At 43.9% G+C, this 13728-nt stretch overlaps 1 protein-coding gene across 16 annotated transcripts in view; it reads right to left on the bottom strand.

The window, feature by feature from the left end:
- The window catches only part of MAGI1 (membrane associated guanylate kinase, WW and PDZ domain containing 1), a 511189-nt gene that overhangs the window by 5644 nt on the left and 491817 nt on the right, over positions 1 to 13728 (bottom strand). For 6 of the 16 annotated variants that reach the window (XM_081159072.1, XM_081159087.1, XM_081159080.1 and 3 more), the window contains 5 exons: positions 12437 to 12640; positions 4948 to 5041; positions 4763 to 4823; positions 3814 to 3957; positions 1748 to 1886 (listed from right to left, as the gene is read on the bottom strand). In XM_081159072.1, the coding sequence (XP_081015198.1) occupies positions 1748 to 1886; positions 3814 to 3957; positions 4763 to 4823; positions 4948 to 5041; positions 12437 to 12640 (642 nt within the window). The remainder of the gene's footprint in view (positions 1 to 1747; positions 1887 to 3813; positions 3958 to 4762; positions 4824 to 4947; positions 5042 to 12436; positions 12641 to 13728) is intronic. The other 10 variants (XM_081159081.1, XM_081159073.1, XM_081159082.1 and 7 more) reach the window with 3 other exon arrangements.

Here is a 13728-nt window from a genome sequence, read left to right as displayed (position 1 = left end):
TTTTCCTTCCTTTTTTTTTTTTTTTTTTTTCAAACAACTGGAATAATGACAGGCTGGCATAGGAGAGCATTAACAATAAACAAGAAAAGAACAAAGTGCCCTCCCTCCCCCCAAAAAGACCGCGGCAGTTAAATTAAGTACAAAAAACTCATTACAAAAATAGCCTCACAGAGAAGCAGGTTCCAATCAAGTCAGAAAAATATTGGAACTTAACATATAACCCATTTGTGACTCTAATCAATAGAATTAGAGAGATTTAGTCCAAATGACACATGGAGACATTACAGCAGCACAACCCTGGCATGTTCAACCCTTCTTGGAAAACCGAGTATTTAAAAATGATCTTTATTTTTAGCCCAAAGAACATTTATTAGTGTTGGATTTTCATCCTCAGTGCAACACACATAGGTTTTGAGAGGGTACAGAGGTTATTGACGGTGACTCTCAAAATGAAATATCAGGTCCAACAGAAGCATTGGGAAGACAGAAAAGGGAGACAATGTTACACAGTTTCAGTGGCATCCACACACCTATCAGTGTTGAGTACACAGCACAGCTGCAGCAGCTTAAGGTGGTTGGCCATGTCTAAAGGGGCCTCATCTGCTATCCTCCCCCCACCTTGGCCCCTCATATTTTGCACCTGTATGGATGTCCAACACCTGGGAAAGCTACCCTTCAAAGGAGTTGTCCTTGTTCTTGAGCTGCATCTGAATTAAGGATCCCATCAAGTCCAAAATGCAACTGGGAATTGTGCAGAATGACTTTCAGAGAAGAGGGTGATAACAGATAAAATCCCTAATAAAGGGGACTGACGTATATGGGGACCATTCAATCACAGTTTCTATAGAAACTTTTGTAGACCTTTGGTTGGGAAGAAAAGCCCTACATCTAGGGCATAGCTTTTTTTTTTTTTTTGCCTTTTTTTTTTTTTTAATTTTAAACAATCTCAAATAAATAGGACATAATTATTATAATATACAATATTTTGCCATGAGGACTCTAAGCTATGTAAAGATCACTGCTGTTCAGTCAAATCGTGTCTATAGATATGACAAAAGAACTCTATGCATAATCTGGCTTTCCCCATAGGAAAGGTATAGTCACGTGTTTCCCTCATGATGAGCACTGGGAATCTATTCCATCCTTTATCATTTAAAAACGTATGGCTAACATATCACCAGTTTTGTCTGTTTTATAGTAGTGGGCTCAGGTAGTCTGATTTGGGGCAGGGACCGGAGGGGGGACGCAGAAGTGTTGTATACGGAGCATAAAGGAGGTGAGCACGGCTCCCAAATCATCTCAAAATTTCATGTCTCATAAGTAAGACATCCAGTAACCACAAAAGAAAAAAAAAAGATTTGTGCCTCAACGTATCATTCAGGAAACCTGCTTTCCTGCTTCTTAAAAGTATAGTCATTTTGTGCTAACAATTGGATCTGAGAAACAGTTTGGCACAGTTCAAACAATCATTCCTTCGCTCTTGGTCGGACTAGACAAAATGTTTTCTCTGATTATCAGAAAGGGGGCTATAAAGATCTTGTCTTAGGCCATGCCCCAGTCCACGTAAGCAAGCAAAAGGATGGAATGTGTAGATTTCAGAACAAGCGAGGCAAATAATCACATGGTGCGAAAGGCTGGTAAGACACTGGTGAAGAGGGGAAACAAAAGACTTTCCTGCTGCAGCTCTGGAGACAGAGTCATGGAGTCATGCCAGGGAAGGAAGGAATGTTTTCATAGTTTGACCCACCATATTCTGGTACTGAGCCGTCTCCCCGCTTCAGAGACAGACGCACTCTGCGGCCACCATTCTTAATCAGTTCTATAGCCCGAGAATGCTTCATGTTTTTGGTGGTTTCACCATTGATCTCTAAAATTTCATCACCGATCTGTCCAAAGCAAGAGAAAACAAAGGGAGAAGGTCACAAAACTGGCTGTTGAAGTGCTTTATGATTTGGTATTCTTTCATTTATTGATTTCCGAAATACTTTCTGAGTGTATGCCAGAAACCTTCTATTGCTTAGGATGCAGCAGTGAAAGAAACCAAACCAAAACAAAAATTTCTGCCCTGATGGAGATGACATTCTAATGGGGGAAATACAATTAACAAGAAAATTAGAAAAATACATCTATGTTAGATAGTGTGAGTCCTAAGGAAAAATAATAAAGCAGCGAAGGGAATATTAACTATTGTAGGAAGGAGGATGTGGTAGGCCGCTTCCAGGGGGGCCCCCAGGGGTCCCCACCTCCTTGTATTCACATCCTGTGTAACCTCCTTCCCTTTGAATGTGGGTTGAAATTGGTGACTTGCTTTTAACACACTGTATATGGCAAATGCGATGAGAGGTCATAAAGTTACAAAATGATTCTGGCTTCCGTCTTACTTGCCCTCTTTTCTTCTCTCACTTTTCCTCTCTGATTCATGCTGTGAGCTGCCCTACAGAGTCCATGCTAAGGACACGAGGGAGGGCTCAGGCCAGCAGCCCAACAGGCTCTGTATCCTGCCAATGACCCTGATAGTGAGCTTAGAAGCAAATCCTTCCCCAGCTGAGCCTTCGCATGAAACAGCCATCTGGTGGATACGCTGACTGCAGCGTTTACTATGTGTCAGCTGCTATTCCAGGCACTGGTGATAAAGGAGTGAACCAGACAGACCTTGCTCTCATAAAGCTTATAATCCTAGAAGGTAGAAGAGAAGCATTGGCTGTGGACTTTAAAGCCTTGAATTTGAATCCTATCACTTGTCACCAAGCTGAGGGTGTCATATCAGATAATAATGTAAACGTGTTGTGATCTATACAGCATTATATAAAATATCATGATAATGGTATTTCATTCAATCAGAAACTCTATGTAAGAAACTGATCAACAGTTTGATCCTGGAAACTAATTTTACTTTGTATCATTTTTCACTGTTTAATTTTTTAAAACCAGCTACATGATCTGCTTTCCCAAGGGGGGAACTCATTAAAAAACTCAACCTGAAGAAACTTAAAATTCAACATTGTGTCTTAAAGTACAAATATTAAGTTCCCTACTCTTGGTCACTTTTTTTCCTTTTTCTGCTCAGGCCCAGTTTTATTCACTTTTTTCTCTTCCTGGCCTGACTCCTGATTTTTTTTTTTTTTAATTTGATGCCAAATGCTTCCTATGTGTGTGTCTCAATCTATGTGACTTACCTATGATGCAATGACTTTTCTCTTTTTAGTCATCTAATCTGCCCAGGAGAGCAACATATCCACATACAATAACAGGTATTAGCTATTTAAACAGAGCAGAGTGGACTTTTTGCATTTGTATTTAAATTTTGTAGCTTTGATACTACAGAGTGACCTTGCATAGTCATGCTGTGGAGTAACTGTCCCTTAGCTGAGGCAGAGTCCACGCGCTCCTGAGGCTAGAGACGAGTGGAGGTCACCACTCAGAACCTTCGGAATGACAGGGCTTTCCTGCTCTCCGAACATCCTGCCACAGCCAGGAACTCCTGTGAAGTGATATGTCTGCCTCACGAGATTAAGTGTAACAACTCTGGAAATGGGATTCAGAAGGTATCGCCTTTAATAATCTTTAATGACTTTGTAAGTATTTTTAATCCTCCAACCTCAAAGAGTTGAAAGGGTCCACCTAACTTTAGCAGCTACAGCTAACTATGCTTCAGGGAGAGATTTACGCTCAGGTGGCAGTCATGCATTGTGAGTGTCCTGAAAGCTGTATAAAATGTAATTCTCATGAAGAAGCTTCCAGCTATATAATGTTAAAAAGTCACTGCAGATGACTGGAGTATTTGCATCTACTCAGATTCTTCTTCCGACTTACCCTCATCTTTCCACACCTTTCGGCAGGACCATCCTCTGCTAAGCGCAGAACATAGAGGTCCATGTTGTACTCTCGGCCCCCTCGAAGACTAAAGCCAAATCCCTTGGCTCCTCTTTCCAGTTCCACAGTGTAAAAATCCTGCTCCTATTTCAAGAAATGAAACATAATCATTCTGGGAGAACTTACATCCACACATACTTCTCTCCATCTCTTCCCAAACACTCTCTATTATGCTGATTTGACCAAAAGGCACGATCGCTATCCCCCTCTTGGTGATCCTCAATTGTTCATTAATATCCATTAACCTGAGAAGTTTGTAGAATTTAAAAACACTCATGAGTGTGCCTATAGACTGCACACCAACACGCATATATTAAAATTAAATCAGTGATTCTGCAATTCACCATTTATGGCTGCACATTGCTACATGTTCAGGCTCCTTGCCCAATGCCCGAAAAATGCCAGCAGTTTCCATCGTCAGGGTAGCAACAGGCTCAGAAGGCTTGCAGAAGAGGAACCTGTTTAACTTTGCATCATACAATGTTTCCTGAATTTGCTTCACCTATTGTTTGTGCACCCACCACTGCCACAGTATGTGACAGGTATTTAGCTCTATGGGTCCCACCTGAAATTCACAAGTCTGAGAAACACCTTAAGAAAAAGACATTTTCCTGGCATAAATGCAATTATGAATGCCACGAGTAGATATCAGCTGTTACAGCTTTTTATTTTGTTTGCCTGGCCCAGAGGAGGATATGTAGGAATATTTTTCAAAGGTAGTAAAATAAAATGTCATTTCCCAGACAGCCCAATGTGAGTATATATTTAGTACATCCCTCTCAAAAGGTTATTTATTTTAATTGAGGTCAAAGATATCTTGTAAAAATAGCTCCAGAAAGCTGGAAGGGAACGTACAAAGTAAACGGAGAAAACAGAGACGCGGCCTCACCTGTGTGGCCGGGGGTGCTTTGAACTCAAACTGCGATTCTGGCTTTGGTTTGGTGGTGTTCCTGCCAAAGGGAGAGAAGAAATAAATATAAAAGCCACCTGTGGGGAAACAGAACCAAGGACGAGTGTCACCCCAGGAGTTGCTTTTTCCCTTTAAAGGAACAGGAAACCAAAGCCCTGTCTGACCTGGCCTCCTGGGCCCCCTGCTGGGAAGGGGCGTGTGTGGTGGTGATGGTGGCGATCTTCTCGGCGTTGGTCAGCAAGGTGGCGTTCGAGGACTCTGCAGGGAGACAGCACAACCAGTGAGGGCCCGGAAGACGCCTCACGCAGGAGGGTGCCCAAGCCCCAGTCTGCACGACAGCTTGGGCTTCTCTGTCACCCTGAGAGCAGTTCAAGTCAAGCAGTTCTGACTTGAATTTCTGAACAATTAAGAGTTTAAAGAGCATTTTAAGATATTCTATGATGTGAGCCATGTATCCCCTTTACCCTTCTCCCAAGCAGGCATCCCCACAAATAAAGAGTTTGTCCAAGAAAATGCTACCCTAGAGGTGCAGCCAAGACAGGTGTCTCTCTCTCTCTCCTCCCTGCCGCTTAAAAGTGACAGTCCCGTCAAAACACCAGAATTATTTCCCAGAATTTTAAATATCTCATAATAAGTATCTTCCCTAACATTTCCTGCAGTTTATTAGCAATATTTAGTGAATGTTTAATTTCCTCACGTGAATATTAAAATTAGAAGTGTGCTAACATCTTGTTAAACACACACAATCTACTTTCTTCCCCACTGTTTTTAATGAAGTACAACTGAAAATGTGTCATTCTTGACAGATCTCGTCTAGTATCACTCCTGAGAAATTTACAACCTGCCTTTGTTAGAGCCAGCACTTGTAGATACAAGTTGCGTCAATCATGAAGCCGCCCCAGCACAATGAACATGCTGATGCTCCCATGTAAACTGACTTTCGTCTCTGCTAAGCACATTCTGAAGCAACCTCACTCATCTTCAGGAGATGGAGACGCAGACGTTGAAAACACGCAGGAGCACGCCCGCACACTGCACACCACTCGGAGTAAAACTTAATCATTCACACAGTAGTGATCGTATAATCTTTTATGAATTATTTCTCCATTGTGATCAAGGCAGATAGCAAGCAACCATGAGCAGGATGCACTTGAAATACTTATTTTTAGTTTGACTGTTTGGAACATGGCATACATTTTCTATTTAAGAAAATGCTAAATGTGGTGGTTAGATTGTAAGATTTGCCTCTAAGCGCCTGTTTAATTCACAGTGTGCCAGGAAGTCTAAAAGAGGGGGCACCTGAATGTTTGTCAAATACACATATCTACCCATCATGTGCAACAAAGTTTCTGCGGGAAAATATGTTAAGTATCCCCAACTGGGATGCCAGGACTAAATTTCTTTTTACTGCAGTCATGGGTGAAAAGACATCCCTCGAACCCGATCGCTTGGGGGTCTATTTTTGTTGTACATAGTTGTTAAAAAGCATGGGCTTGAGATTTGAACCCAGGTTGAAACCCTCCTTTCCCCACTCATTAGCTGTGTGACTGACTTTCTTCGTCTGACAGAAGGGGACTGTCACATTAATTCCCTTCTCTTGGATAAAAGCATATGAAGCATCCAGGAAGCACTCAACACAGGTCCTGAAGTTATGGCCTTGCCATGCTTCTAGTTTTTATTACTGTGGAACGTGTATAAATTATTTAAATTCTTTGCAAAATGAGAAAGATGAAATATGATGGTAGTAGTTTGCATTCCAGCCGTAAAGCCCGTGATTCTTAGAGGTAAGATGCAAGGTTAAGAAGAAGATGCAGCCTGCCCGGCCAGGGTGCTCAGGCGCCTGGAGATCGGCCCGCGCACCAGGGCCGGGGGTTCCGCTCCCGTGAGCGCGCAAACCTGAGCTGTGGGTTTGTTCCCGGGTCTGGGCTACTGTGGGAGGCGATCAATTGATGTTTCTCCCCCTTCCCCCCCACTCCTCTCATTCTAAAGAAAAAACCAATAAAAAAGCCTATCTTCAGATGGGGATACAAAGAGAAGAAAGTGTAACTAGATGAAACGCACTGAAATGTGCGTCCTGTTCGTGTGTTAGGATGACATTCCCACAATCTGCTTCGCCGACTGTCCTAGAGGTTCCGAGGGACAGGAACCTGGGTGAGTGAAGGGTGAGAAACAGGTGAGACAGAAACGCTTCTGCATGTCTGCCTTTCCTTTGTCCCGTGGACTCCTCAGAGCCTTCTGATTTTTCCAAATCCTCACCCAAGGACATGATTAGAGAGAGGAAGGGGGGGGGGGGCAGAGAGAGAAACACTGATGTGAGAGGGAACATCCATACATGCCCCGGCCGGGATGGAACCCGCAGCCGGGTGTGAGCCCTGACGGGGAATCAGCCGGCCGCCACCCGGTGGCACAGGAGTCGTCACCCAGTCAGGCCCTTCGGGGCTTTACTATGCCAGTGCGCCCGGGGACCCTCTGAGCTGGGGGGCGGTTGGCATGCTGGTAACCAGGCCAGATTCCAGGGGCAGACGGTCTGGCTTGTGTCCCAAGCTCTGCGATTTCCTGGCTGGGACTCAAGCGAAGTTGCTTAAACTTCCCACGCCTGCTGCTTTCCCCCACTGCACGTGTGGGACGGGAGGTGCGTCTCAGAGGACTGGCGCAAAGATTACCTGGAAGAAAAGTGTGTGCGACAGTGCCTGGAACTTACAAACTGCCCCCAGTTTTTATGATTGGCATAGTTTTTACTGGTAGCATGTGTTTGTTACTGTTATAATATTAAAAACATATTCTTATGGCTGCAGTCAACTGGTACAATCAAGGTGGTAAATGTAAGGCACCGCACCAGGTGTGCGCACTGGGTGGGCGGAGGGCGCAGACTGCACAGCCTCTCGCTGTGACTCACCAGGAGCTTCACAAGCACAGGTACTGGTCCTTTTAAAAAACCTGATATTACTCATTGTAATTAATTTTATGGAGACTCTCTGGGAGTACAGAAGATTGCTCGGGCCGTGGGGAAATCATATTCAGGATACCAAAAAGGACGTTTCCTTGTAATTAAAATGATTACAGTCACGGAATTGTGCAGAGGCTCCTGTCAGAGTGCTTGTGTGTTTGGGAGCCACGGTTTCTCAGATCTGGTCCCGCAATTTTTATATTTCTGCTGCTTTCATGATTGCTGACATATAACAGATGATGCCTCAATACGCATATAAACACCTATTTTATTAATTTTTCGCCTATTCTTCATTTGCTATTTTCTCCTATTTATATGCAGATCTGTTTTGGGTTGAAGCTAAACTTCAAGCAATTTAAAAATTACCATTTGAGCTCCTTAAATTGTCTTTTTTTTATTAATCTATAAACAACCACCATTTCCTAACCATTTACAATATGCCAAGAACTGCTAAGTGCATTAAATTCATTTAATTCTTACAACTTAATAAATAAAACAGGTGCCATTAGTGCCCCCTTTTACAGATGGAGATACGGGGGCTTAGAAAAGGCAGGTAACATGTCCAAGGTCATCCAGAGAGCAAGTGGAGGCACTGGCAACTTTTAAGTCTTCAACCGAGACTTGAAGTGCTGAAATTCCCTCTAGCTTTTTAAACTACAGAAATGAAGCCCACTATCACAAATTTATAGCTGTATTCCAAAGAAAAATTTGCCCCCTATAATAGAAAAAACATAAAAGGGCCTGATATAGGAGTAGGCTCCAGCAGCAGGAGTGTGAAGGGGTGTCAATGTATTTGGTTTCTAAAACTCCAAGGCAGATTGGCTGTTTTCATGATAAATCCCAGAAAGTACCCTACATCCTTTATTAAACAGGGCTTACACCTACTTTAGCTCCCTCAGGGCAATGAAAATGGGTATCACTGTACTTTGCATGGCAGTCGGGCACCAAGAAAAGCACCTGGGTGCTGTCAGAGGCTGTGCTAAACCAGGGCACCGACTTCGGACGGAGCGTCTATCTGGGGTTTCAACACAGCTCCGCCACCAGAGCCTACAGTGCTAACCTGGCTTCCAGGGCCCGTCCTCAGTCCTCAGCCTCCCTACGGAACCCACATTACAAAGCCAAGCAGATCAGCCAAGGACACACTCCTCCCCTCATAAGTGCTGTAACGCACAAAAGCATGTCAAACAGCTGAAGGAAGCCTTTGAAACCTGCATCCCATCAACATGAGAAAAGCTTAGGGAGATTTTTAAAGTGTATGCGGCTGGAACCCTGCGTCTTTTGCCTGAGTCTCTGCTAGCGTCATATCCACAGAGCCTTCTATTTAGATAAACTGACACTATTCTGGGCCTTTGCCAAGGAGATAGCAATACCTGTGCTGCCAAGCCTACCTCCTATTTAAGCAAATACTTTAAGTCAGAGGGATCAGCAGGACAAACTTATGATCATAATTAATATATTTTTAAGCTCATAAATATTCTCATCTTGAACCTGATTCAGTTTGATGGCCCTGCTAGCCTGGCTCAGCTGATTAAGGTCTCTCCCATCCGACTTCACGGGGGATCGCCGTACAACACAAGCGGCAGGAAGCACGTGTGGCTGCCTTGTCAGGTTGTAAGTTCGGATTCAGCATGTTCAGCTATCCCGGGGCCTTCCTGTGACGTCACTGTGGACTTCCTATCCCTTACCCTTATCCCATAGGAGAAGAGGTTCTGCCCTCCCTGGTCCCAGGGATAGTAAAAGCAGAGACGGTGAGGACTCCCCTGATCTAGGCCTGTCCAGCATCATCCGTGAAGGAAGGCCTTCTAACAACACAACAGAGGGGCCTGGCAGGGAGGGAGGGAGAGGGGAGGGGGAGGGAGAGGGAAAGGGAGAGAGAGAAGGAGAGAGAGGGAGGGGGGGAGAGGGGAAGGGGAGGGAGAAGGGGAGGGAGAAGGGGAGAGAGCGGGCAGGTGAGGGAGGGAGGGACTAGAAGAAAGAATTGGGAGAAGCAGCAGAGTGAGGAAAACTACAGACCCAGGTAAGTGAAGCTGGACAAAAAACTAAGGTGAACAATGACAAGAAAAAAGAATTCGGCTGCATTAGGAAGAGAAGAAGGAGTTCAGAGTGGGTCCCAAGCACTGTCCAGCCAGGACCGCAGCCTCCTGAATGCCTCCCAGGGTTTCTGAGAGCAGGTGTCTATCAGGACGGATCTCTAAGAGCCTCAGAAACCACTCTGATGAAGGGCTTCAGTCTCCTGATGAGGGCCACGAAACAGGCTGTCTTTGGGGTCCCCGATGAATTGAACATTAGAGTGAGAGGTCTGAAGGAGACCAGAGGTCCCTAACAGAGCGCACCTCCCTTTCCCCCTGCTGTCTACCACGCCCAACACGGCCACAGAGAGGAAGTGGCACCACCACGAATTTCTCTCTGTCTTCTAGGTGTGTGCAAAGCCCTCTGGTTGCTCCAGCATCTCTCCAGAAATCTAACTCCCCGGCCTCAACTCTAATTTCCAAGAAAGAAATTTTTGGCCCCCGTTAAAAGATCCGCCCTCTGCCCGACCCCACTGCCTTTTCCCGGTCTCCAAAGCCTACAAAGTAACTGAAGGAGAGTTTCATTTTCATGGCAACGAATCCCTTAGTGTCCTTAATGAAATCGCGCCCTCGGCAGTGCATCAGTCCTTTACTATATCGTATCAACCTCAGTGTTTACTTCCTTCTAACCAAGACAGCCTGTAGATGTGTCTGTCCGAATTTTACATTTTTGAAGTATTCAAGTTTTTAAAAGTGTCTTTTCATTGACAACTGTTATTGGGTAATTTACCTCGTATTTTCTGGTGTTCAGGTTTTCCAAAAATATTTTCATTGCACTTTGTAGAAATTAAGGCAGTACCTAATATGTGCACAGTATGAGTTGCTGCTGCATATTTCTGTCCTTCAAGGAGTGCTTTCCTTCCTTCCTTCCTTTTTTGGACATTCTCATTTCCACATTAAGACTGACTAATATAGATCCAGCAAGTCAATTCTCGTGTCCAGTTCTTTGGGATTAGTTTTTGAAATTTCTCCATGTGTCTAAATTTCCATGCTACATTTGGCTCTCTCAATCATTTCTCAATTTTTCTGGCTTCCTACATCCTTTCCGTTGGGAACCTATGTCCTATCATCTTGTGGTCGCTTTCTTAAATTTTAACAGCCTTCCACAGTGGTGAACTGGTGGAATGGACTCCAGATGGTCCATTACTGACCGTGCACTCGAGGCAGGCTGAAGAAGACCATCATTCAAGGAGCTAATTTTCCCTCAACATTTCGTATGAGGTTTTTTGGTGCAGAGAAAATTCTCTGTTCTTGGAACCAACTACTTTTTCTGAAAAGCACAGTCTATACTACTTGAATTTTAAACTATAAAGCTCTCTTTCTAACAATTCATACATAAAAATATTCATTTGGTAAATTATGCTTAGATAAAAACCTCTAATTTTTTAATTTTACACATCAATGGCATAGAATTTTTATCACACTAGCTCCATAAAATCACATTTCCTCTTGAGAAATACTCACTGACTTTTAGAATAAACATGGTGTCCCCAAAAATGTATACATATTTGGAATAATTATTAATTTCAATGGGTTAAATCTGAAAAGAAAGAAACATCAATTGAGCTGTCAGCTGCTAAGTGTGTATACATTTTTTTGGGACACCCTGTATATTTTATTTTATCATATGCATAGCAATAATGGAGGGAAAAAAAAGACACTGAAACATTGTGGGGCAGGTGGCAGTTTCCTCCCAAGGGCCAGGCCTGCTGAGAATGAGGTCAGCATATAGGACTTAATTCTAAGACTCTACACCTGGTGACATCAGTGTGTCGCTTCATTTTTATTAAATATGAGTAACAGTGAGTATCGCTGTTTTGGCTGGATCACGTTTTATTGTGGGGGGCTGTCCAGTGCACTGTGGACATGCAGAAGCATCCCCGAGTCTGCCCAGTATGTGCCACTAGCACTCACTCCAGGCAACGCCACGTCCCAGGTGGGGGTGGAGTGGGGGATGCAGGGTGCGTGGGTGAGGGGCTTACCACTGCTGTAAAAGAATCAATGATTTGAATTCAGCCAAACAACCAAACAACAATAGGCCTAGTTTAATGTACATATAACCCACAATTAAACAAAACATATAGAGATTTCATTCAATCTTCATTCATAAGTAAAAATTAGAAACAAATCAAGGATGCACAAACCCTAAGACTCTCTCAATTAACTAAAATGTGAGGCATTCGCTTATTCTGAAAAAACACTACTGGCTCTACACTGTCATTATGCAGATTTTGTGATGTCAGCATATTATACATATATTTAGTGATTTTTTAAAAAAAATTCTTAATGATTTCCAGATAGAACATCAGGAGATCTTTACCACCTGTATTCAAACTAGTCTATTGTTTTAAAGACAAAGGCACCAAAACCAAAGTAAGTTCGGGAAACTTGAAGATTTTCTGAAATGTTTTTATATCTGTAGCAAGACAGGTATTAAGGGCCAGGGGATTAAGTAAAGAGGGTGCGGCAAAGGTTTAGTAACAATGGCTCACATTTGTTTGATGGGTATGTTAGGGATGGATAAAGCTGCCTGTAAGTCAACACTACTCAATAACATGAACACTAATGATAAAGGGATCGAGAGAGAGACACAGAGAGAGAGAGATGCAGAGAGAGAGACACATAGGTATACTTTACCATCCCCGGGAATGATGCGGAGGGTAACTGTGTTTCCCGCTTCCTTGATTAGGTTGACAATGTCTGAATGGGACTTGTTGGTGATGGAACATCCATTTACTGCCAAGATCCGGTCTCCTACTTTCAGCTTGCCACATCGGTCAGCAGGGCTCCCCTCAATAATCCGACCTATTTTGTGAGGCATAGCCACACATGCATTGCCTGCTTTGATATTGAGTTTTAATTTTTTTAAAGTTACGTGGGAATATAGTACAGGGAGGAGAAAAAGGGTTGAAAAGGGAAAGAGAAGGTTAAGTGTTAATTAATTAAAGCATTAAGCAAATGTTATTAAAGGAGAAGCTCTGCGCCCACGGTCAAAACATTGGCAACACGCAGGGCGCCCGTGTGAGAAGCCACTGCCCTGACCTGCAGTGGTTTCCTGATTCAAAATGAGGGGGAACCCCTGCTTCCCCTCCTGAAATCAGCTATAAAACTTGGGATACTTAGCAACCTCAGAGATTCTCAAGAGCCCCAAAATAACTTGCCATTGGCTTGTTTTGGGACTTCAAATGTGAACCCCAGGGCTGGGACGGGTGCTTTCACGTATTCTGTGTTCACGGCACTTCACTTTTTGCCAGCTGTTGTTTAAGCTTCTGCCAATGTTTTGTTCTTTCTCCATTTAGAAAAATAATCACTGGGAGTCAGGTGAGGCATGAGAGGCTGCTAGCACCAAAGATTCAGTGTGAAAACACCTGCTGGACAAACACTTCGGCTTCCTGCCTTCTCTCCAGCATGATGAAAGCTTTAGAAAAACATGAGAGGAGCCAAGAAAGCCCCCAACCTTCACACCTATTTTTGCTTTCGCGGCCCTCGCTCAACCATCCTCTCCCCGTGCTTGCAGGGTAGGGCCCACGTGGCTCGTGAGCTCTGAAATCCCCCTCCATCCGCACGAAAATCCCCTCAAGGGATGTGAAAACCTAGGACCTACTCGGGCTGAGGACAGTGGCCCACCACGAGGTTCACATCACTCCTCTACCCTGCTCCTTTAGTCACTTCCTTTCTCCTTCTCCGTTGCCACCCATCCACGGCATCAAAAAGGACGAGGGCACTCGAAGGGGAAGGTTTACTGTGCACTTGGAGGGATTCCATGTCTCAACCGAGAGCATCGCTAACTTCTAGACAGGGGTGGGAAACTGGCTCTAAAGCCTGACATAGAGTTTTCCGCTCATCATATATTTAGTTTCAAAGTTTCTTATGCACATTCACCTATTTTGGGAATTTGTCTTTCTGGGGACTCTGAAGATAGTTATGCA

Source organism: Miniopterus schreibersii, assembly GCF_964146895.1.
Source record: "Miniopterus schreibersii genome assembly, chromosome: 15".
NCBI lineage: Eukaryota > Metazoa > Chordata > Mammalia > Chiroptera > Miniopteridae > Miniopterus > Miniopterus schreibersii.
Note: the sequence above shows the minus strand (reverse complement) of the source record. Positions and strands in the feature narration are given on the sequence as shown.